The sequence below is a fragment of the Panulirus ornatus genome, chromosome 18 (genome assembly GCF_036320965.1).
Source record: "Panulirus ornatus isolate Po-2019 chromosome 18, ASM3632096v1, whole genome shotgun sequence".
NCBI lineage: Eukaryota > Metazoa > Arthropoda > Malacostraca > Decapoda > Palinuridae > Panulirus > Panulirus ornatus.
The window spans coordinates 33623096-33650235 of record NC_092241.1 but is presented as its reverse complement, the minus strand read 5'-3'; the positions used below and the strand labels follow the sequence as shown (position 1 = coordinate 33650235).

General features: G+C 40.2%; 1 protein-coding gene across 5 annotated transcripts in view; it reads left to right on the top strand.

Annotated features, from left to right (window-relative positions):
* Positions 1-27140, top strand: part of LOC139755026 (paired box protein Pax-2-B-like) — a 504237-nt gene that overhangs the window by 451605 nt on the left and 25492 nt on the right. For all 5 annotated transcript variants that reach the window (XM_071672966.1, XM_071672968.1, XM_071672964.1 and 2 more), the window contains one exon: positions 18834-18999. In XM_071672966.1, coding sequence (XP_071529067.1) covers positions 18834-18999 — 166 coding nt within the window. The remainder of the gene's footprint in view (positions 1-18833; positions 19000-27140) is intronic.

Below are 27140 nucleotides of genomic sequence, written 5' to 3'. Positions count from 1 at the left end.
ACAGTCTTGGATCCTCTATCATACATCTGTAAAACTTTATATATGTATGCTTTTAATCCTTTGAAATCCTATATTTGTCTCTTCAAAATTCCTTTTAAAGGTGTCAGACAGAACCCACGACTCCATTAAGGCGACTGTCTCACCTTTAAGGGTTACTCAACCGTGCTCAGACCGCGGCCATTCTACTCAATTATTGAGTTGCTCGTGTAGCGTTTATTGTCATTTCTCCGTCGCTTTGCTATTATAGTGTCGTAAGATACCTCAGTAAATAAGTTACTTTTGGTAAAACGTATCCTTCATGCCTGCTTTCATTATTGTTAGGAGAAGATTTTGAGCTTATAAGGAACACGAAAAGGTGAAGATACCACAGGAAGAGGATCAGTTGTATTTAACAAAAGAGAATCGTTGAAAATTCTCAACAGATTAAAATGAGTTTAGACGTTTCGTAATCTTCCTCTTTCAGCGTTTTGCTACCATTCTTGAGCTATTTGCCTTTTCGCCTTAATTCTCTGTCATTCGACACCTACATTTTTGTCCTAGAATTCAATCGCATCTTTCATTTTTCCTGCTGCACATTGTAACCCATTAGGTTCTGGACCTTCACAAAATTAAAACTGGGATTTGCGTGGAATTTAGATATGAAACAAAATGGGAAATTCTCTGCTAGAGCTGGTTGATCAGTTGCGTTGATCAGTGATAATGATAATGATAATAGCAATGATAATAATGATATAATATAATAATAGTGATGATAATAATAATAATAATAATAATAATAATAATAATAATAATAATAATAACAATAATAATAATAATAATGATAATAATAATGTTAATAATAATAATAATAATAATGATAATAATAATAATAATTATCATTATCATTATCATTCTTATCATTATCATCATTACTTATATTATCATCATTATCATTATTACAGATTTGTGAAAGTAATAATCATAGTGGCAATGCCAACAACAATTATGGAATTCAAACAAAATTCAAACAGCATCACTCAGATTGTCTGAACACTAACACAGCATAATAGATAGCCTATAATGTTCGAGTCCCAGTCTAATATACTTATCTCAGATATGTGTGCCAGACTGATCATCGAATTTGGGAAAGGACTCCTGGAATGTAGTGATGAGTTAATATGTCTGTGTTGTCTCTTCGCTCCACAGTGTAAGTTCCATAACTTTCATTAAGTTCAATATCATTCCAGGAGAAACCTCACGACTCAAGTACAGTGGTAAACATGTAGTTCACCTGCCTACCTCCAACACCTCCTCCTCTCCTTCTCCTCCTCCTATCACCTCTTATGGGATACGTCATTGCACTCAGTACATAGAATATTTATTGGAATCAATCATAAATCACCTTGGGTGGACGGAGTGATACGGAGGGTATAATCTTTTGCATTTCCATCGCCCTAAGGATGTCCAGATTAGTTTCAGAGCGTTGGTACCACTCCCACAAGCTTTTCGTAAAAGCTTATACATTAAACTTATTATCCCTTCGTCTTGATGTAAACCTGTATATATAACGAGAACCTGCTGTTAGCTATCACATGTTACATCCCTGTGTCTGCTCCCGCACCCATCGCCGTAAATGATCACTTTTCTGTTTATTTTGAAGGCGTGCTTATGCAAAATTATATATATATATATATATATATATATATATATATATATATATATATATATATATATATATATATATATATATATATATATAAAGTTTTATGTTCCATACAGCCCTACGTGATGATCAGAGGACTTTCGGAACTCTAACTTGAGCAAAAGTATCAGGACTTATCACCATTATGCTGTTACCGCCACTGAACAATGATTCAATACAGATTCGAGGTTAACCTTTGGAACATATTTCGTAAACACTTCTCCCTCCCTCCCTCTTGTATCCTCTTCCTTCCTATCATTTTCCTTTTCCATCTCCTTCAGGAGTCCCTCATTCGTATGTCAGTGGTAATACGGATATTGTGTGCGATTTTTGGTGTCTATGCCAGTGAGAGAGGCCCAGGGAGAGTGTTGACGTGCTGATCTTCAGCCCTCAAATTGCATAAGCGCAATGGATGACAACATGATTGTGGGTGCGCTGCTGCAGGAGACTCGTCGATTCTGATCATGAGTGAATGTGGCCGTACTACTACACAAAGCACGTAGTGTGTACGCGTGACTGATGACCTGGGGTGCGTATCAATGGTCTCAGGTTAACACTTAAAATCTAGTTTTTGGTTACGGGAAGAGTAGGTGTGATAGGGCTACCCACGAGCGCTTGATGTCACGCAAACTGGCAAATCGTGACTGTAAGTCACGCGGCTAACCACCTGCCACAGTAGCTGTGGTGTGTGCTACGCGGGGGCGTGGGTAGTAACCGCCAGGATGGGGTGGTACGTGTATACAAGTGCTGCTGGCTCGCCAGCGTGGTGCCGTATCTGCTGGCCCTGGTTACCATGACTACAGGAAGGTGGGTCGCTTGACGACACTTGATTTCCACCCCAAGCGGTCACGTCGTCTGACGTCAGGCACCAAGAGCCAATAGCAAGTGACAACAGGGGGTGACGAGAGCGAGGGGCGGAACCCCGGGATTACGGTGCTCCTTCATTGGTCTACGGCACACCCTACCTACAACACTTACTTGTCCCAGATGAATGGTCCAGCATAGAGTGGAAACCGTGATTTACCGTGAGAGGCATTGCAATAAGGAAGACACAGCTCGTCAAGCTTGAGTACTACTGACATCTGAGGCCACGCTGGAGCTAAGGCCAGGGCCAGGGGGCGTGGCGGTGGCAGCGTGGCCGCGTTTCTTCCTCGCCAACCAGTCACCCTCGTACCGCTAAGTGATCGTGTTGTATCCTGTCCCAACATCACCTCGGGGATACTGTGTTATATATCCACCATCGGGTACAGCCACGGTGCTACAGGGAGGAATGGTCAGCGGTGGGCGCCAGGGCTGTTCTAAAATCCTGACAAGTCTGGTGTGATACTGACTTTAGCCACCACGCCTGTACAGTAGTAGACGTGATTTCCAGAGCCATCATCGCCGGAGTTTCTGCCACATCCCGAACTGGTCGACCCCCTTCGCCGCCACCAAGCTGGATCATCCCAGCATGGGCCTGTTCGGGCTAAGGCCTCCGTCAGAGGCCATAGACTTGACTACGGCTTATCGCTATAACCACAGCATGATGGAATATTACACGTGTAAGATAGTGAGTCTGATTATTGAGCACGATCACCTTTTCAATATATATATGTATATACTTACTGTGATTCCAAATGGTTAATTTGGAAAAGAGGCGTCATTATTATCACCTGTTTACTTGATAATTTTTCTTTTAAACACTCTAGTGAATTACTGGGAAAAAGTATGTATCAATAGCAGTCGTCTTTAGCTTATTCTTTTCGCATGACACGTAAGTTATAAATTCTCGTATAGCTAGGTTTCGTTAGCTATCATATCCAAGGCACTGTAGTGTTTATCTAACTAAGTTCATAACCCTGGAGTCTCTGAAATATTCATCTGAAAGTTCTTGACCAGTTTACAGTCCCGACAGCTCTGTTGTATTAACGGTTAATCTCTCATCTCTTGTGCTTCATCCGTCATCAGTATTTAAGGTTTTCCTGTTTCTCTTCTCAAAACGTGTATTCATGATAGACGCTGTCTACCTCTCCTCTTCATCATTTCATGTTCTATACCACTCTCTAATTTCCTCAAGGATCACTTCATTGCATGGTATCCTTGTATGATCCTGTGTGGTGTCATTCCTCATGTCATCTTATCACAGTGAACTCAGCAACAGCCTAGTCCTATGGGAAGCGCTTGAGAAAGCATCTCATTTATCCTATTGAGACTGAACAAAATGTGCAAGTTTTACTGTTCACCATAAGTCTACGCTTCCCAATGGACAAGTATGTTCCATAATATATATATAAATAAATATATATATATATATATATATATATGAATCCTCCTCACAACTAATAGCTTTCATACAGTATAATTTATTCTTAACATCTTTTAAAAAGCGTCTCTATCTACTCATCAATGCTTTCCCCTGATGCATAAATGCCACACACAAATCCTTGTATCTTTCTGAGCATTTCTCAAACACATTTTTCAAAGTAAACACCTTATCCACATATCCTCTACCACTCCTGAAGCCACATTATTCCGCTCCAACCTAATGGTTTGTGCATGCCAACACATTCCGAATTACCACTTTCCCTACAATCTGCCACACACACTCTCAACTAACTTTTAACTGTGGTATTCAAGCACTCACAATTTTGCCCACTTGTGTTTATACAATGACGCCTCACCATGATCCATATATATATATATATATATATATATATATATATATATATATATATATATATATATATATATGTATATATATATTATCATACTTGATCGCCGTTTCCTACTTCAGCGAGGTAGCACCAGGAAACAGGCGAAGAATGGCTCATCCACTCATATATACATATGTATATATATATATATATATATATATATATATATATATATATATATATATATATATATATATACATAAACGCCCATGCATGAACATATACATATATATACATTTTAACATACACATCCATATACATGCACAGACATATACATGCGTACACATGTACATATTCATACTTGCTGCCTTCATCCATTCTCTTCGCCACCCCGCCACACAGGATATAGCATCCCCCACCCCCTCCAGCGAGGTAACGCTAGGAAAAGACAAAAAGGCCACACTCGTTCACGCTCAGTCTCTAGTTGTCATGTGTAATGCACTGAAACCACAGCTTCCTTTCCACATCCAGGCCCTACAGACCTTCCCATGGTTTATCCCAGACGTTTCACATGCCCTGGTTCAATCCGTTGACAGCACCTCAACCCCGGTATACCACATCGTTCCAATTCACTCTATTTCTTGCAGGCCTTTCATCCTCCTGTATGCTCAGGCCCCGATCGCTCAAAATCTTTTTCACACCATCCTTCCACTTCCAATTTGATCTCCCGCTTCTCCTTGTTCCCTCCACCTTCAACACGTGTATCCTCTTTGTCAATCTTTCCTCACTCATTCTCACCATGTCTCCAAACAATTTCAACACATCCTCTTCTGATCTCTCAACCACAATCTTTTTATCTCTCTTAGCCTTACATTTTTTACTCGATCAAACCACCTCACACTAAATATTGTCCTTAAAAAATTCATATCCAACACATCCAACCTCCTCCGCACAACCCAATCTATAGCCCATGCCTCGCAACCATGTAGCACTGTTGGAACTACTATTCCTTCAAACATACCTATTTTTGCTCTCCGAGATAACGTTCTCGCCTTCCACACATTCTTCAGTGCACTTTCGTGTGATGATCACATCATGAAGAGGATATAGAAGAATGAGAAAGAAAACATAGAACAATCAGTTGATTTACAAGGAAGAGACATAACCAAGACGCCAATTGGTAAATAAACGTTACCGGATGGTGGTATTCGGGTTAGTGGTGTTCGCGTCCAGCATCATGCCTGTCATAAAATTTTTCGTTATCATTATATGAACAAGAAGGTGAATAGCTTACAAGTTTTGCCTACAACAAAGCTACGCAGTTTGTATAGCTCTTCACTAATATCAATGCTGCAATTCTTTGTGTATTTGATAATACAATATCATTACACGAAAGTGCACTCGGAAACTTATAGTACTTCATTTTCTCCTTGGTTTTATGCATATACTAGATCACGCGTATCGCTGCGACCTCTTACGATATATATATATATATATATATATATATATATATATATATATATATATATATATATATATATATATACATATATATATCTTTTCTTTCAAACTATTCGCCATTTTCCGCGTTAGCAAGGTAGCGTTAAGAACAGAGGACTGGGCCTCACAGGGAGTATCCTCACCTGGCCTCGTTCTCTGTTCCTTCTTTTGGAAAATTAAAAAAAAAAACGAGAGGGGAGGATTTCCAGCCCCACGGTCCCTCCCGTTTTAGTCGCCTTCTACGACACGCAGGGAATACGTGGGAAGTATTCTTTCTCCCCTATCCCCAGGGATAATATATATATATATATATATATATATATATATATATATATATATATATATATATATATATATATATATATATATATACATATATATATATATATATATATATATATATATATATATATATATATATATATATATATATATATATATATATATATATATATTTTCCTGTGAGTCCATGGGGAAAATGAAACACGATAGGTTCCCAAGTGCACTTTCGTGTAATGATCACATCATCAGGGGAGACACAAGAGAGAAATATAACAGTCAGTTGATATACAACGAAGAGACGTAGCTAGGACGCCATTTGGTAAACATGCGATTGCCCAAGACAGACAACGAGCGTAGCTTAAACTTATCATTTTACAAATTTTATCAGCAATAATGTTATCTAATTTGTATAGACCATCACTAATATGAAGACTATAATTCTTTGTGTATTTGATAATAGAAGATTCAATGATAATTCTCGTGATAATAGAGTTAGAATTAATAACTGAGATGGCATTACTCCAGTCAATACAATGATCATAGTTTTTAACGTGATTGAACAAGGCATTTGATTTGATTCTTGTCCTGTTCTTATACTATATTTATGCTGCTTAAGTCTAACAGAAAGATCTTTACCAGTCTGTCCAACATAAAACTTTTAGCAATTTCTACATGGCACTTTATAGATGCACCCAGGAGAATTTTCTGGTGAATTTCTGATTAAGATACTCTTTATAGTATTATTATTGCTGAAGGCAACATTTACATTAAAGGATTTAAGCAACATGGGAAGTAAAGTAAAACTATTATTAAGAGAAGGAACTGAAAGATTCTTGGTGTCAGTGAGAGGTTTGGGCTCAACTCTATAAAATGATTTCTTTGCTAACTTATATAAGATGAAATCCGGCAAGGCTGCGGTTTTGGATGGTATTGCAGTTGAATTTATTAAAAAAAGGGAGACTGTGTTATTGATTGGTTAGTAAGGATATTCATTGTATGTTTGGATTATGGTGAAGTGTCTGAGGATTGGCGGAATGCACGCAAAGGCAAAGGGGAAAAAAGGTGAGGGCTCAAACTACAGAGGTATATGTTTGTTGAGTGTTACTGGGAAATTGTATGGGAGGGTAGTGATTGCGAGGGTGAAGGCATGTGCAAAGCATCAGATCGGGGATGAGCAGTGTGGTTTCAGAAGTGGTAGAGGATATTCTACATACAAATCCATAAAAATGGATTTGTATGTAGCATTTATGGATCTGGAGAAGGCATATGATAGGGTTGATAGAGGTGCTTTGTAGAGGGTTATTAGAGTATATGGTGTGAAAGGTAAGCTGCGAGAACAGTGAATTTTTTTTTATCAAGGATGTAAGGCATATGTCAGCGTAGGAAGAGAGGAGAGTGACTGGTATCCAGTGAAGTTCGGTCTGCGTCAGGGGTGTGTGATGTACCCATGCTTGTTAGATTTGTTTATAGATGGGATGGTTAGGGAGGTAAATGAGTTTTGGAGAGAGGGACGAGTATGTAGTTTGTTGGGGATGAGAGGACCTGGGAAGTGAGACAGTTGTTTTTCGCCAGTGATACACCACTGGTGGCTGATTCAAGTGTGAAACTGCAGAAGTTGGAGACTGAGTTTGGAAAAGTAAGTGAAAGGAGAAAGTCGAGAGTAAATGTAAGTAAGAGCAAGGTTATTAAGTTTGGTAGGGATGTGGGACAAGTTAGTTGGGATGTAAGTTTGAATTGATAGAAATTGTTGGAAGTGAAGTGTTTTCGATATCTAGGAGTCGACGAAGCAGCGAATGGAAACATGGAAGCGGAAGTGAGTCACATGGTGGGCGAGGGGGCGAAGATTCTGGGAGCAATGAAGAATGTGTGGAAGGAGAGAACGTTATCTTGGTGAACAAAATGGGTGTGCTTTGAATGAATGGTAGTTCCAACAATGTTATATGGCTGCGAGGCATAGGCTATACATAGGGTTGTGAGGAGGAAGGTGGATGTGTTGGAAATGAAATGTCTAAGGACAATATGTGGTATGAGGTGGCTTGATAGAGTAAGTAATGAAAGGGTAAGAGAGATGTGTGGAAATAAATAGAGTGTGGTTGAGAGAGCAGAAGAGGGTGTTTTGATATGGTTTAGACATATGGAGAAAATGAATGAGAAAGATTGACAAAGAGAATATATGCGTCAGAGGTAGAGGGAACAAGAAGTGGGAAACCAAATTGGAGGTGGAAAGATGGAGTGAAAAAGATTTTGAGCGATCGAGGCCTGAACATACAGGAGGGTGAAAGGCGTGCAAGGAATAGAGTGAATTGGAAGATGTGGTATACTGGGGTCGACGTGCTATCAATGGACTGAACCAGGGCATGTGAAGCGTTTGGGGTAAACCATGGAAAGGTTTGTGGGGCCTGGGTGTGGATAGGGAGCTGTGGTTTCGATGCATTACGCATATAGCCCACGCCTCGCAACCGTATAACATTGTTGGAACTACTATTCCTTTAAAACATACCCATTTTTGCTCACCAAGAGAACGTTCTCTCCTTCCACACATTCTTCATTGCTCCCAGAACCTTCGTCCCCTCCCCCACTGTGTGACTCATTTCCGCTTCCATGGTTCCATCAGCTGTTAAGTCCACTCCCAGATATCTAAACCCTTCACTTCCTCCAGGTTTTTCTCCATTCAAACTTACCTTTCAATCAACCCTACTGAACCTGATAACCTTGCTCTTATTCGAATTTACTCTCAACTTTCTTCTTTCACACACTTTACCAAACTCAGTTACCAACTTTTGCAGTTTCTCACTTGAATCAGCAACCAGCGCTGTACCATCAGCGAACAACAACTGACTCACTTCCTAAGCCCTCTCATTCACAACAGACTGCATACTTGCCCCTCTCTCCAAAACTCTTGCATTCACTTCCATAACCACCCCATCAATTTACAAATTAAACAACCATAGAGACATCACGCACCCCTGCCGCAAAGCGACATACACTGGGAACCAATCACTTTCCTCTCTTTCTACTTGTTCACATGCCTTGCATCCTTGGCAAAAACTTTTCACTGCTTCTAGCAACTTACTTCCTCACCATATACTCTTAAAATCTCCCACAAAGCATCTTATGAACCCTATCATATGCCTTCTCCAGATCAATCTGTTTTTCTAAGTATTTCTCACAAACACTCTTCAAAACAAACACCTGATCCGTACATCCTCTCCAACTTCTGAAACCACAATGCTCTTCCCTAGTCTGATGCTCTGTACATGCCTTTACCCTCTCAATCAATACCCTTCCATATATTTTCCCAGGAAGACTCAACAAACTTATGCCTCTGTAATTTGAACACTCACATTTATCCCCTTTGCCCTTGTACAACGGAACTATGCATGCATTCCGCCAATCCTCAGGCACTTCACCATGATCCATGCATACACTGAGTATCCTTACCAACCAACCAATCAACAACACAGTCACCCCCACTGTAATACCATCCAAACCCGCCGCCTTGCTGGCTTTCATCTTCCGCAAAGCTTTCACTACCTCTTCTCTGTTTACCAAACCATTCTCCCTGACCCTCTCACTTCGCACACCACCCAGACGAAAACATCCTATATTTGCCACTCTATCATCAAACACATTCAACAAACCTTCAAAATACTCACTACACTTCTTTCTCACTTCATCACTACTTGTGGGAGACCAAATTGGAGGTGGAAAGATGGAGTGAAAAAGATTTTGAGTGATCGAGGCCTGAACATGCAGGAGGATGAAAGGCGGGCAAGGAATAGAGTGAATTGGATCGATGTGGTATACCGGGGTCGACGTGCTGTCAATGGATTGAATCAGGGCATGTGAAGCGTCTGGGGTAAACCATGGAAAGTTCTGTGGGGCCTGGATATGGAAAGGGAGCTGTGGTTTCGGTGCATTATTACATGACAGCTAGAGACTGAGTGTGAACGAATGGGGCCTTTGTTGTGTTTTCCTAGCGCTACCTCGCACACATGAAGGGGGAGGGGGATATTATTCTATGTGTGGCGAGGTGGCGATGGGAATAAATAGGCAGACAGTATGAATTATGTACATGTGTATATATGTATATGTCTGTGTGTGTATATATATGTGTACATTGAGATGTATAGGTATGTATATTTACGTGTGTGGACGTGTATGTATATACATGTGTATGGAGGTGGGTTGGGCCATTTCTTTCGTCTGTTTCCTTGCGCTACCTCGCAAACGCGGGACACAGCGACAAAGCAAAAAGAAAAAAAAAAAAAATATATATATATATATATATATATATATATATATATATATATATATATATATATATATATATATATATATATATATGTGTGTGTGTGTGTGTGTGTGTGATCACCTTAGAGACAAAGGAGAATGTAGGTGGAGGAAGAATACGAGGAGTAATGGGAGAACTTTATTGCTTTAACGTTTCGATCCCCAGGGTCTTGTTCACAAAACTGACAACCATTCTTTTTTCCTTCATTTTCTTTTTAAGATTAGTGAAGAAGAATTGAAGAGACAGGACAGGTGAAGGTAAAGTCATGGGAAAGAAGAGGGAGGGTTGGATGAAGACAGTTTGTGGGCAATCCATCTTGCTATTTCTAGATATAGCTATGGTTTCTGATTAAATGAGTTAAAAGGTGTTTTCATTTATACAGTGGAAGGGGTTAGCTGTTTATTTTGTTAGCCCGCTGGGGAAGTTTCTGCTAAATCTTCGTATTGTGTTGAGTGTTAAATTTCTAATCCTTCCCATGCTTTGATTGCAGCATTGTGTGCTGTTATCTTGAAGGGTTTGTGTTTGTGTTAATACGTAAATTTGTTATGTGTTTAGAGTGCAAGGGCATCTTTGATTTGTGGCAAATTTTAGCGCTTTGCTTTGGATTTTCTGAAGCGATTATTGTTTTGTATTGCTGAGTGTGTGATTGAGTATACGGGGATAATCTAGTATGGGAAGAACTAAGGCTTTTACAAGATGTGTTTTTATATATATATTGGCATGTTTCTGAGTCTATAAAGTTTTGTGAGAGCCATCGTACCTTTTTGTCTGCAATCTTTCACATTACTTATGTAGCCACTGGAGCTGATGTTGAAGCCAAGCAATTTTCCTGATTCTTGAAAGTCAGTCACTTTTGCCCCAGGTGTGTTGGAGTGAACTTTTGGGTGTCTCTTAAATTTCCATTTTTCATCAAATTTGTTAATCATAGTTATTTCCTTTGCCGTTATTCTATTCATCTACTCATGATTTCTTTCGATCTCCCACAGTATCCCACTATTTGTGTTATGTCATCAGCATAGCAAATGTTGAGTCCTTTTGATGGTTTGGGTATGTCTCTGGTGTATATGGTGAAGAGTGTTGGGGAGAAGACACTCCCCTGAGGTACTCCGCATTCTGAAGCAAAAGGTATGCCAATGTGACTTCCAATTTCAATTTTTGCTTCCATGTCGTCGAGGAAATCACATAACAGTTTTTCTATGGTTATTGGCTCTTAGAGGTGAAGGATTTTATATTTCAAGCCTAAGTGCCAGACTTTATCGAAAGCTTTCGTGATGTTTCTTAAAACTATTTGGCACTATCCCCCGTCTGTTTTGTTTTGTGCATTCTGTTCTGTTGTGATTGCTATTGTCTGTTGTGTGCTCCTTACGCATCTGAATCCGAATTGATTATCATTATGAAGGTTATTCCACTTCAGATACTTACGCAATCTTTCATTAATTTATCTTTCAAAGAGTTTGCCTGAGACTTCGAGAAGGGATATTGGCCGAAAGTTGGTTACTACATTATCATTTTTTGCGTGTTTTGGTATAAGGCATATTGATGAGCTTTTCCAAGTATCTGAGAAGTAGCCAGCTGATAGGGTTGAGAACCAGTGACACAACGTGACCTTAACTACAACCGCTCGCGGGTCACCTCGCGGGCTGCCTGAGAATTCTGCTCTCTGGTTGGCTGTTGCGCCTCCTACTCTGCACCCCGCTTACAGCCAATGATCTTGCTGCTTTCGCTATACACACAAAACCTTTCCTATGGTTTACGCTATTATTTTACATTGATATATGCAGTTTTAATTGTTTTTCTCATTCTCTTTGTTGAACCTTTATCTAACATTACAGCATCGTTCCAGTTAGGGAGGTGTCCATACCTGTCAACATGAACCACTATAGAATTGGATGTCCTATGAGCTCTTACATCGTTCCAGTGTTCATTTGTACTTCTCTCAAGCCCACGTCCTGACTCACAATAGTAGGAAGAAGGGCAGCTGTTACAGAGTATTTAATTTCTACTCTATTTCTATTAGCAGGGTTGTTGCATTTAGGTTTTACCACTTCTACTATCTTAATCCAGGACGCTCTAGCTAGTCTTACACCTGCTTTCATGAGAAAAGTGTCCAGGTCTAAAATGCTTTTTGAGTTAGGAAAAGTGATAAAACTAGTCTGTGTATTCTCATCATCATTGCTCCTTTCCTGTCCGCTATTTCCCAAGCCCTCTTCCTCAGTTTACACACGAGTCCTTCAGGATATTTCACTTTCATTGGTTGTAAGTGAGGTGCAGAGAAGGGGGCACAACAGCCAATTAGGGAGCAGAATTCTCAAGCAGCTTGCAAGGTGACCCGCGCGCGCTCGTATTTAAGGCCACACTGGGTTGCTGGTTGTCAGTTTTGTGAACAAGACACTGAGGGTCGAAACGTTAAAGCAATAAAGTCCTCCCATTACTCCTCGTATTCTTCTTACATCTACACTCTCATATATATATATATATATATATATATATATATATATATATATATATATATATATATATATATATATATAATCATCTTTTTTTCATATTCGCATTTTCCCGCATTAGCAAGGTGGCGTCAAGCACAAATGACGAAGTCGCAGACATAAATCCTCACTTGGTCCATGTCTCTGTTCCTTCTTTTGAAAAAGAATAACAGGAGAAGAGGATTTTCTTAGACCCCCCCGCTCCCAGCCCTTTAAGTCGCCTTTTACGACACGCAAGGGAATACGTGGGAAGTATTCTTTCTCCCCTACCCCAAGGCATGGTAGTCGGGGCGATCATAGCCATCGTCTCCATTGTTTCCTTTTTCTCTCAAGGTAATTCATATTCCGCACTGTGCCACAAACCCGAATCTTGTCAGAAAAAAAACAACAGTAATCTCATCTAAACTTTTTCGAGCTTTGTTTTCACTCTCAAGTAAAAACTCTGGTGGGGAGTGGGGGAGGGGGGGGGATGGCATAGTCAGCTGCTTACTGAATTTCTCACAAGGATCTGGTCCTCCCCACGCTGAGCTGGGAGGGGGGGGAGCGGGAGTTTCTCCCCTCCCCCCAATCCCTCAGACACACCCACCTCCCACGGATGTGCTCCTAGAGCCACTGGATTTAGTGGGAGGAATGAAAAGCTGGTACGGCATTAGGCTGACTAATTGACTTTAACTTTAATTAGGTTCTTGTAGTGAAGGAGTTATTACCTCATGGAAACTTTTTTTTTTTTTTTGTGTGTGTGTGTGTATGTAAATGTATGCGAAAAAATTGATGGAGAGGAAAAGAAAGCTAAGCAGTAAAGTCTTCAAAGGTGTTCGCTGCAGACTTGTCTTTATAAGCACCAGAACCACAGTAACAAGAGTGTCTGTACATATTTATATAGTGTTCTCGAAAATAAAACCGAGAATAGTAAAGCAACGTTCTTCTCGTTTTCTTTCTGTAAGGAATGAGAAGGTATCGGAGAAATGGATCTGACGCAAGACAGAGAGTGAGAGTAATCTCGCCCAGGTTAGCTGAGCATCTCACCACACATATGAGATCTATGTGCTGTTGTATATCAGAAAGATATAGAATATGAAGTTTTTATCTTTAGCACTTCTTTTTTCGCTGTTTGGACTACTATGGATTAGTCTGTATTTTTCTGAGAAAAACACAGAAAGTTCCAGATAACAGTTCAAGGTATTTTTCAGCTCAAAATCTGTTTATTTCAAAAACTGAGATATAACCTGAAAAAAAATATAGAAAATATATAGTAATGCTCTCAGTGACCGATGTAAATGATCAATATAATACATATGAATTATCTTCATTTAACTGCATATTCAAAAGTCATAATGACGACCGAACGATATTTCAACCCATAATTTGTATTCAGATTGAAAGATCTTCCTTATGACAAGGTTAAGAAGTAAATCTATACTTCTGAGAAAATTACTAAAATTGCAGGTATTTTTCAGCTCAAGAAATATCTATTTCAAAATATATACTTACGTCCTACAAGACAGCTTAATAAAGGTTATGAAGACGACCAAACGATATTTTACCTCCAGATTTGTTATCGGCATGAAAAATATTCCTTGTGATGAAGTTTTCAAGGAAATCTATTTTTCAGAGAAAAATACCAAAAAGTTTCAGGGTGTTTTTTAGCTTCAAAAACTTTTTATATGAAATAAAGCAACATAAACATTTCTATACCTGAAATACTCATGGTAAATATATTATAATGTTCTCAGTTACCGATACATACCCAGTAAATACGATGCAAGAGATCAGATAATACATTAAAGTTGTCTTTCATTCAACAGCTTGATTAAAAGTCATAAAGACGACCTAACGATATTTCAACCCCAGATTTGTATTCAGCATAAACTAGATTAAACTTAATAGAGAAGGATATGAAATTGGATGTTACTTACATATTGTCGTTCATCCTTAATAATAGCACGACACAAAAATAGAAAATGGAAAACAAAATCTTAGACAGCAAACAAATCCGACACAGACATCAGTGTTCTGTCCTCCTTCGGGTTGTGATGGCGCATCTTCCACTATGAACTTTGTAACTGTGACTAAGATCTCTGGGATAACTGACGCGGCCCGAGATCCTAAAGTTGGTCTGATATATCTCTTTGTGTTAGCTATTGTTCCCTCAGAATGACCAAAGAAGCCAAGGAAAAAAAATGAAAAGAATAGCCACCTATTGAGGGGGGGAAAAAAATGACGTCGTTTACTTTCATATACGGACGAGGGAGTGAGGGATAATTGGCCTTGTGTCCTCGCCGTCCCCCAAAAGACGACCGATATTTTGGTTGACTTACAGGCGTGGAGGCGGAGTGTAATGGTATCCTTTATGGGCATTTGAGCTACGCTCACAAAGCTCTACTATGACCATATGATTGATAAGGATGTTCATGAGTTATACCACTGTTATAATGCTACAAAAAAAAAAGTGTTGTAGTGTCATTCTGTCATCATTTAACTGCAACAGAATAGCTCATGCTAAATAACGAATCACAGTTTAACTTCTGCATAGTGCCATTTCTATACGATGAGCTAATCATCACATCATTTGTCAGAATTGCAACTCTGACTATGGCTTCACCCACCACCAGTGACAATGGTCCCACTCAGCACCGCTGACCATGGCCTCACCCATTACCACAAACCTTCGCCTCCCCAGCACCGTTGACTGCAACCCCGGCCCACCACCACTGATCACTGCCTCAACAAAGAGTGATCACCACTACCGCGAGCCACGACCTCTCTCAGGAATGATTACCAACACCAGTAACCACCTCCACATCCAAGAATAATCGCTAACAGCACTAACTACGGCCCCCACCCAGAGCTGTCAACAACACGCCACTTACCACAGTTATCGCCAACCACGTCTCCACCAAGGAGACCATGGACTGCCTAAAAGTTCTTCACATCACCGATAACCACGGCCCCGCCGAGGAGCCATCGCCAGCAACAAAGGACGGACATTGCCACTACTTCGATGCTTGACAACCGCTCGCGCTGCTAATCCAGCCAAACAACTGGCGATAATAAGCGATTGGCAGAGGCCCTTCCGGTGGTTTGGAAAGGATCAAGAGCTCCCTCTCTGTCCCCTCCCTAACATCTCCCCTTTCCTCTCCAGTGTTCCGTTCCATCCTCTCTCACACTGTTTTTCTCTTTCTTTCTCACTCCCCATCTTCCTGCCTCTCATTCTCCTTTCAATCTTCGTCTCTTTTTCATTAACCTCCATGCACCCCATCCCCCTTCAATCTCCACCTTGTTTCTTTCATTCCCATTCTCCTATCTTCTCTCCTTCCTTTACTCCCTTTTATCACTGTTCATTGTGCCGCTGAACGACATTTTTCTAATCCTCATGTCCCAACTCTTGTATTCAATTTATCATTAGTTTTGCTATCTGCTATGGTTCATCTGTATGAACCTCCACATATTTTACCCATAATTAAGATGTATTTTGGTTTTGCTCTGCACTACTGCATTCCTTTTATCGCTGTGTTGACTTTTTCCTCATTTCTTATTAGTCTCCACCACTTTCCCCCTCTTACTGTTGGGCAGTCTCATTCAAAGCTTACGCTTGTGGAAAACTTTTGGTTAAAGAATTACAGAAGGACTGGGTATTTGTATACCTATGCTATAAACAGGTCGATCTTTCTTTAGCAGAACCTCATTTCCAGTTATAAGCAGCAGTAAGATAACAATGCACGCACTTCTGGGAATTGCTACTGTATAGTACAAATCACCTTACTACTACTAAAGATGTAATCATCATAACCACAGTAAAGTTCCGAGTTATAAACGCTGATACTCAAATGGCTGAAATTCCTATTGGTACCGGATCACTGTCCACTTATTGACAGTCATATGATGCGCTTATGCGAACCCAGAGCAACTCATGCAGCTTAAACAGCTGACCCTTTATTAGAGGCAGTAAAGTGTAGACCATAGGTTTTGGAGAGGTGTGAGCCTGGCTCGGTGAAATTCAGTGGTAATGGGAAATTAAGAACCATAAGTAAACATGCTAGTTTGTGACCTCTCAGAGGGGAATATCACCTTGGTCTTGGTCGGGAGTAGGGGAAGGGAGGGAAAGATGAATGAAGGAACTACAGGACACCTGGTTGAGGTAGAAATCCGACTATTATGAAATGTTGATGTCTTGCTTGAAACGCTTTCTTTTTTCGGTTATTATTGTTTGTGGATGCGCTTGTAAATCCTCCATCAGATGTGTTATGAAAAAAAAAAAATGTTCCATGTAACAGCGAGGTCCAAGCTACCATATCGGTTGGTGTAGAAGAGCAGTGACATGAACAAATTGTCTCAGTACAATTTGGAACCATAGGTTCGCTTCTGGTGTCACAGCTTTATCCATACCGTCATTACTGCTGGTCTGCTCCGCCACCATCTCCATTACAACAAACCAGGCTGGTATATAACACATCTCATTTTATTGTGTGCGCTTATGCTTCATTCAGATACTGTGGAAGCTCTGTCATGCACGATCAAGAGGAGGAGTAATTGAGTGAGAAACAGTTAGCCTAAGCTTTGTGCGAGACGGAAGTCAGTGTCCGACTGACGTATATGAGATGCAACTCCTACATGAACATGAGGATCAAGTGGCATATCCATCTCGCATTCTCGTCTAGTTTAAAGCCTCTGGATCAAGTCAGTAGGAGACTCACATGGCAAGTATTTCTCACGCAGTGGGTGTCAGCTAAGCTGGGATGATAATGGGAGGATACAGAGCCAAAACTGGACATAATTCCTAAAATCCACCATCACTCGACGTAGGAAATTGGTCAGTTTAACATCTAAAGATGCACGAAGCCTTGCAACCTAATTTAACTTTATGAAATTCTAACCGTGGATGGTGGAAGAAACTGCAGGATGAAATATTGTGCAACAATTACCGACGTCATATGTTATGTTTGAGATATTCTTTAATCTACATCTTTTGTTAAGCCGATAAGGCCGGAGAGACTTGGTCGAGTCGACCGTCCTCTGCTAAGGTTGCCAGATGGACACCCAAGAGGATCCTCTGTCTTGAACCTCTGTTATCAACCTTATTGTTCCATTCCAGAGTGTTTCATCTATGTTTTATCCAGTAGAGGTGGCAATAGCCCTAGCACTCGAGCGAAAATTGCGGTTGTAGTGTCGGACATATCTGGAATCAAACGAATGATGCTGAAATACCTGTATAGATGAACGAATGTTGTTCATAATAGGAATGTGATGACTGCATGAACGACTGCATAGCGCCCAACGATGTTCGGGTGTGCCCAAGAGTGACAAATCTATGATACTGATACCCTGTTCAAGGTGATCATTGTGGCCTATTGCAGCAGAATTCACTATACATTGTTACACTGGCTGAAGCATTTCACGTGCCCGTCTATGAACACATATTCCACCCTAAAAATCTGGGAGTTGTTCGGTCCGACGGTGCAAAGAAGAAACCATATAATGTTGGAATACTTGCTAATGCCATCATCTATTATGATTGCATATGACTTTATTTGCCTATCTAACGCGACAGATACAATGAAAAGTAGCCACCTGGATATTTCTTGTGTTCATGAGCAGCAATGCATTAAAGTGAATGTAAGTAAAGAATTTCATGTAATGAATTGTATTCAATGAGAATATAACACTAACACTTCCTGTAATAGCTGCTGCATGTTATGAAGATGTATGCAATATGCACAAAGGTATTTCTTCTTCATTCTCCAGATCTTAGCATAATTCTTCCTTCTGTTTTGACAGGCTCCCGTGTATCTGTTGTGTTAATCAACACCACCACCCAGTTTGAGAGCCTGATCCTTACTCGCCACACCCTAAACCACACTCCCTTAGCTTTTTGCTCCTCTGTGCAGACCCTATAAAATCGTATATGCCTTCTTATCTCTATGAAAACCTGGCCAATAACCAAGATCCTTCCTTCCCAGGTCACGGCGGGGTGAACCAGCTGGGAGGAGTGTTCGTGAACGGGCGGCCGCTCCCGGACATGGTTCGTCAGAGGATCGTGGAGCTGGCTCACAACGGCGTCCGCCCCTGCGACATCTCCCGCCAGCTCCGCGTCTCCCACGGCTGCGTCTCCAAGATCCTCTCCAGGTACATCCTTTTATCCTGGTCATGGTAATGATAGTCGTAGATAACGATAATATTAGTGACATTAATACTGGTGTACTGGTGAACAGCGATGTCTTTGCTGGTGTCTATAATCAGTTGTGCTGAAACCAAGTAGATGGGATGAATGTGTAACAAGCTTATGAATGGTGAAAATGAAAGTGAGTGTGACCAATATAAGTCTCAATAACATCATTTAATAGAACAACATCAGCCAAAGAGAAAACAGAAGAAATGACAATTCTAAGACTATAAAAAAGAGAAATGATTCATTACTATCCACTATCTCCCAGGGTTCTTCTCTTGCATCTCATCATAGGTACAGAGGATCAAAACGTCTCCACAGACAAAGTGGAGTCACAAAAATGTAGCTATTCCTTTTGTGTCACAGCCATTTACGTCGTGCAAAGAGGTGTGCCCTCAACTCCTTCTGCAAAGAAGGGTGTCAAGGATGGATTCTTCCTCTCAAACATATTGAAATATTCTTACATCTGTTGCCTAATAATTTCCTGTGTCGCAAGAATCCTCCTAAAGGAGATAGAAAGAATGCGGTAAGAGCCACGGGAGCTTACAAATTCCTGCGTCTGTGGGGGCAGACAAGTTGATGACGGTAGAGAACCGTGTTTCAACCTTGACCGAATTTAACTATTTTTCCCGCGAGAAAATAGTGCCCTTTTTCTGTCTCGCTAGCTTAACACTTGCCTCATCTGCTACCATTTCTATTAAATTGAGAATGTTCTGCTATTATCACACTCACTGCCACTTATGAATTAGATCAATCTGATCGTGGGAGTAAAGGAAAATTCATGACCTCTCGTTTGCATGAGGAGAAACTGTAACATTCAGTGATTCGCTGGTTCTTGTTGGTATGCTCATAATGTCAACCATCTCTGAGTCGTCGTATAATTGCTGGTCCTCGTAACATACCGCTTACAGCTGATAGCAACATGCGTTTTCAAAGAAAAGTCTGTCTTAAATCGATATCCTTTGTGATACGAATCCAAACCTTTCATAAACACATATTTGTTCACTATCAACCATGCTGACAGAGAAGCAAAATACATTTACGTATTCAAAAAGTGTATGCAGGACAATAATGTGACATGTATAGATACTGAACATTACGAATGGACATTTAAAGCAGTGTTTGTGAAAGGCTTTGTTATATTACAGTGGCTCCATCATTCTCGCATTTCAACTAATTCGCAACTAGAAAAATTCATCCAACCGTCACTCTCTCTTTTCCTGTGTAAGTATATATATATATATATATATATATATATATATATATATATATATATATATATATATATATATATATAATTTTTTTTTTCCAAAAGAAGAAACAGAGAAGGGGGCCAGGTGAGGATATGCCCCCAAAGGCCCAGTACTCTGTTCTTAACGCTGCCTCGCTAATGCGAGAAATGGCGAATAGTATGAAAAAAAAAGAAAAAAAAAAATATATATATATATATATATATATATATATATATATATATATATAAATATATATATATATATATATATATATATATATATATATATATATATATATATATATATATATATATATATATATATATATATGTACATCTTTTCTTTTTCTTTCAAACTATTCGCCATTTCCCGCATTAGCAAGGTAGCGTTAAGAACAGAGGACTGGGCCTCTGAGGGAATATCCTCACCTGGCCCCCCTCTCTGTTCCTTCTCTTGGAAAGTTAAAAAAAAAAAACAAGAGGGGAGGATATCCAGCCCCCCGCTCCCTCCCCTTTTAGTCGCCTTCTACGACACGCAGGGTATACGTGGGAAGTATTCTTTCTCCCCTATCCCCAGGGATAATATATATGTATATATATTTATATATATATATATATATATATATATATATATATATATATATATATATATATATATATATATATATATGTATATGTAATGGTAGGAGGCACTCCTGGGGTAAGAGGTAAATGCATAAACACACACATACACACACACCCTATCAGGATCAAATTCAATATCCATGGGTAACAAAACCTTTCCTTTAAGGTCAACAAAGGCGAGCTTCTAAAGTTCAGAATTACTTAAGACATCTTCTTTCTGTTCAAAGCCGGGACCCTGAGCGAACAATCTGCATATATAGGCATATTCATATATGAATAAATGTGACTGCTAGATAGTTCGATAGAATCTTCCCTTCTCCTTTTTGCGCATTACATGATTTCTATATTCTACTGTCCTCTGCAACCACATTCTTGTACCTATCCAGAAACTGTCTGATTATTCCCATTCTTTGTTGTCTGAATCGATTCTAAAGATCTCCTACCTCTTGAAAAAGCAGAGTAATTCCACCTCTTGTTTTGATCGCCCCAGATTTTGCAAACTCCGTAAACACAGTCATCCTTTTTCTCACCGTTATTGGTCATAAATGTCCGCCTTCCTCTGAAAGCAAAGGAATCTGCACCTTGACGTTCCTTTCTTCTCTCTTTGAAATTAATCCCACACCTTGCCTCTCCATCGTAGGTAACGATCAGCTACTTAGAGGAGCATAACCATGCTCCTCCTCTTGTTTCCTATCCTTACATTTCTTTCTCCCTCATTCTCCCTTCTCCCTTACTGTTCTCCTCCTTTATTCCATGTCTTCATCTATCTCCTCCTAACTAAGATTTTGAAACAGGGCAGCCATGATACAACTAATCCACTTAGCCCGAAGTGGCATACGAACCCATGATGGCAGTCTGATGGAAAACAGATGGTAGGACGACCATAACAAAACTGGCGAATCTCATACCTTCTTAGCCTGTCGTGATGGTCGTTGTTTTCGCTCGGGCATGGCACTGGGTCTGTTTGAGAGTCGAAAAAGAGGCGAAAAGTGATAGCTAAGGCTTAGGCTACTCTTTTGAATAAGTCGCTCATTAAGAAATGGTCCAAGGGAATGGAAATTTCCCAATACTCAGAAAAGTAGACTACTACCTGTCAATTATTGTCTAATTAGCGGAACGTCTGGAGTTGGCAAAGAAATCGATTGGACACAATCATTCGGGATAGGATTGTAGGCCATTTAGAAGAACACCAATCAATAAACGATTCTCAGCATGATTTTCGACGGACACTTGTCACACAAATCTCGATTTCTTTTATGAAATAATTAACATACATGATAGAAGTAAGGCAGTTATTGTCAACATGATAGAAGTAAGGCAGTTATTGTCATCAATTCAGAATTTCAAAAAGCATTCGATAAAGTCCACATCAAAGTTTGCTCAGAAACGTTGAGTAACATGGTAGAGTTGGGGTGTACCTCCTTTGTAAAGGAAATTGGATGACTGGTCGTGAGCAAAGAGTAGCGGTTAATGGTCAAGCCGCAATTGAATGGTTAAACTTAACAAGTGGTGTGCCACAGGGATCACTCTTGTGACTAGTTCTCTTTTTCATAGGTCAGTGATATTGATAATGGGCCCTATTGTAAGATATCTAAATTCGTGGACGCTAGGGAGTTGGGTAATGAATCCACAACAGAAACGTAACGTCTGTAGCTTCAAACTGACATAGACAAACTGACGGATTCGGCTACTAAGTGGTAAACGTATTCCGATATTGATAAGCGCAAAGTCTTAAGTATCGGTAGTAAAAGTGAAAAGGCAAACAATAATATGAGTTCTACTGAGCTACAAAAGTAAACGAGGAAAAGGATTAGGGTGTGATAATCTCTTGTGGCCGAGAGCCACGTAAACAGTGCACAAAAGCAATAGAAAAGGTGAGCAAAATTCTCGGACTTGTAGGTAAGGTAGGGCTTTCGAATTTAAGTCTCAGGAAATGATTTTGACTCTTAACAATTCACTGGTGCGCCCCATCTGTCATGTTTTTTTTTTGTCATCTTACTTGAGGAAAGACATAGACAGAATGGAGAGAACACAGAGAAGCGCTACCAGGATGATTCCCAGCCTGGGAAACAAGCCGCACGAAAGCCAAAAAGAGGAATTGATTTATTTACCTTAGGAAAAGAGAAGGCTAAGAGTTAATCTGACACAAGTATTCAAAAACATTAAAGGTTTCGGTAAAATCGATCTCGCCAGCTACTTAATGTTAGATTCGTCTGATATCAGCCGTAGTAATAGGCATAAATTCGTTAGCAAACGTTGTACCTCAGATGAAGTAGAATACTTTTTCTTCATCAGAATATTTAACATATTGAACGATTTACTAAAAATATGTTTAAGTATAGACTATTTGTTTTGCCTTGAATTCACTATTAACATTACTTGCACCTCCATAGCTATAGCATAAGTTTACAAGTCTTCCTCTGTGAAATATCTGTGTCCTTCCATTCATTCCACATTATTCAATGACTTTCTAAAGTCTTACACAAACAGCCTCGTGAGGACACACCTGATCTGTTGTTGTTTGAAGTCTGTTTTGTTCAAACTTTGCAGCGATCATTAATATGTTATTCGATTTGCCTTCATCTGTACATAATGCTTCGCTTTCCTTTTAAATTTCTTGGCATTTTATTACTCGGAGCTAATCGAATTATTCAAGAAATGATTTTCTATTTCCGTGTATATTGATTCTCATTATTCACCACAGCAATTATTTCTGATTTTATGTAACATCACACAAAAGTACAATTATATCTCCCGAACGTATGTGCCATCATGCCATTATGAAACCAGCCACTAATGACCACATTAACCCCCTCGTGGCACTTTCTAAAAACCTAAAGTGGCAAATGTGTTGATGTAGCTGCCCTCCGTGGTCCCCGGACTCCCATGGCAGGTTGTGACTAGTCTCGTCCTCACGGTGAGGAGCCACATCGAGGAGGCCACCACCCGAGTTGTGGCTGCCTGGGTTCCTTCAGGTTAGCATTCCTGTATCTAGCCTAGTAAGAGCTGGACCACCAGTTGCATAGTGGCTGTTCCATCGTCCCGGAACTGGCCACCTTACCGAAGGAATTTACCAGCCATGTGGCTCTTGACTGAGTCTCCTTGGAGTAGCAGTGGCTAATCCGATCCGAGGGAAGTCATTCAAGGAGATGAAGATCGCTCTCGACTTTTATGAAATGCCTTGTCTTTCTGATAGCTTGAAGTCAGTGACTGACTATAGATTAAAGGCTGTATCGTGGTATCGCTCACCCAGCTTTAACATATCCCAATCATTATGTTTTTTTTCCTTAAAATATCGTATTTTGCATAGCCGAAAACGTACGTCCAAACAATATATTTCTATTTCCAACAGAAAAACACTAATTTATGTTAAATTCAGAATTGCTAAGCTACAATTGAAATTGGAGAAACTTCTGATACTTGTATACATATTTCCGTACTTCATACCTGATCGCCGTTTCTAGCGTTAACGAGGCAGCGCTAGGTACAGACGAAGATAGGCCTCATTCACATCCATTCTCCAGCTCACATGTGATACATATATATATATATATATATATATATATATATATATATATATATATATATATATATATATATATATATATATGTATATATATATATATATATATATTGGGAGGTGAGTTTGAATGGAGAAAAACTGGAGGAAGTGAAGTGTTTTAGATATCTGGGAGTGGATCTGGCAGCGGATGGAACCATGGAAGCGGAAGTGGATCATAGGGTGGGGGAGGAGGCGAAAATTCTGGGAGCCTTGAAGAATGTGTGGAAGTCGAGAACATTATCTCGGAAAGCAAAAATGGGTATGTTTGAAGGAATAGTGGTTCCAACAATGTTGTATGGTTGCGAGGCGTGGGCTATGGATAGAGTTGTGCGCAGGAGGATGGATGTGCTGGAAATGAGATGTTTGAGGACAATGTGTGGTGTGAGGTGGTTTGATCGAGTATGTAACGTAAGGGTAAGAGAGATGTGTGGAAATAAAAAGAGCGTGGTTGAGAGAGCAGAAGAGGGTGCTTTGAAATGGTTTGGGCACATGGAGAGAATGAGTGAGGAAAGATTGACCAAGAGGATTTATGTGTCGGAGGTGGAGGGAACGAGGAGAAGAGGGAGACCAAATTGGAGGTGGAAAGATGGAGTGAAAAAGATTTTGTGTGATCGGGGCCTGAACATGCAGGAGGGTGAAAGGAGGGCAAGGAATAGAGTGAATTGGAGCGATGTGGTATACCGGGGTTGACGTGCTGTCAGTGGATTGAATCAAGGCATGTGAAGCGTCTGGGGAAAACCATGGAAGGCTGTGTAGGTATGTATATTTGCGTGTGTGGACGTATGTATATACATGTGTATGGGGGGGGGTTGGGCCATTTCTTTCGTCTGTTTCCTTGCGCTACCTCGCAAACGCGGGAGACAGCGACAAAGTATAAAAAAAAAAAAAAAAAAAAATATATATATATATATATATATATATATATATATATATATATATATATACATATATATATATATATAGGAAGAGAGGAAAGTGATTGGTTCTCAGTGAATGTAGGTTTGCGGCAGGGGTGTGTGATGTCTCCATGGTTGTTTAATTTGTTTATGGATGGGGTTGTTAGGGAGGTGAATGCAAGAGTTTTGGAAAGAGGGGCAAGTATGAAGTCTGTTGGGGATGAGAGAGCTTGGGAAGTGAGTCAGTTGTTGTTCGCTGATGATACAGCGCTGGTGGCTGATTCATGTGAGAAACTGCAGAAGCTGGTGACTGAGTTTGGTAAAGTGTGTGAAAGAAGAAAGTTAAGAGTAAATGTGAATAAGAGCAAGGTTATTAGGTACAGTAGGGTTGAGGCTCAAGTCGATTGGGAGGTAAGTTTGAATGGAGAAAAACTGGAGGAAGTAAAGTGTCTTAGATATCTGGGAGTGGATCTGGCAGCGGATGGAACCATGGAAGCGGAAGTGGATCATAGGGTGGGGGAGGGGGCGAAAATTCTGGGAGCCTTGAAGAATGTGTGGAAGTCGAGAACATTATCTCGGAAAGCAAAAATGGGTATGTTGGGGTATAGTGGTTCCAACAATGTTGTATGGTTGCGAGGCATGGGATAGAGTTGTGCGCAGGAGGATGGATGTGCTGGAAATGAGATGTTTGAGGACAATGTGTGGTGTGAGGTGGTTTGATCGAGTAAGTAACGTAAGGGTAAGAGAGATGTGTGGAAATAAAAAGAGCGTGGTTGAGAGAGCAGAAGAGGGTGTTTTGAAATGGTTTGGGCACATGGAGAGAATGAGTGAGGAAAGATTGACCAAGAGGATATATGTGTCGGAGGTGGAGGGAACGAGGAGAAGTGGGAGACCAAATTGGAGGTGGAAAGATGGAGTGAAAAAGATTTTGTGTGATCGGCGCCTGAACATGCTGGAGGGTGAAAGGAGGGCAAGGAATAGAGTGAATTGGATCAATGTGGTATACCAGGGTTGACGTGCTGTCAGTGGATTGAATCAGGGCATGTGAAGCGTCTGGGGTGAACCATGGAAAGCTGTGTAGGTATGTATATTTGCGTGTGTGGACGTATGTATATACATGTGTATGGGGGTGGGTTGGGCCATTTCTTCGTCTGTTTCCTTGCGCTACCTCGCAAACTCGGGAGACAGCGACAAAGCAAAAATATATATATATATATATATATATATATATATATATATATATATATATATATATATATATATATATATATACACATATATATACATATTTCTTTTTTATTACACGTAATCGCCGTCTCCCGCGTTAGCGAGGTAGCGCAAGGAAACAGACGAAGAATGGCTCAATCCACCCACATACACATATATATACATAAACACCTACACACACACACACATATGCATACCTATACATTTCATCGTATACATACATCTACATACACAGGCATATGCATATATACACATGTACATATTCATCCTTGCTGCCTTCATCCAATCTCGTCGCCACCCCGCCACACATGAATTAGCGTCCCCCCCTCCCCTCCCCCTGGCGAGGTGGTGCTAGGGAAAGACAAAAAGGCCACATTCGTTCACACTCACTCTCTAGCTATCATGTGTAATGCACTGAAACCAAAGCTCTCTTTCCACATACAGGCCCCAAAGACCTTTCCGTGGTTTACCCCAGACGCTTCACACGTCGACCCCGGCATACCACATCGTTCCAATTCACTCTATTCTTTGCACGCCTCTCACCCTCCTGTATGTTCAGGC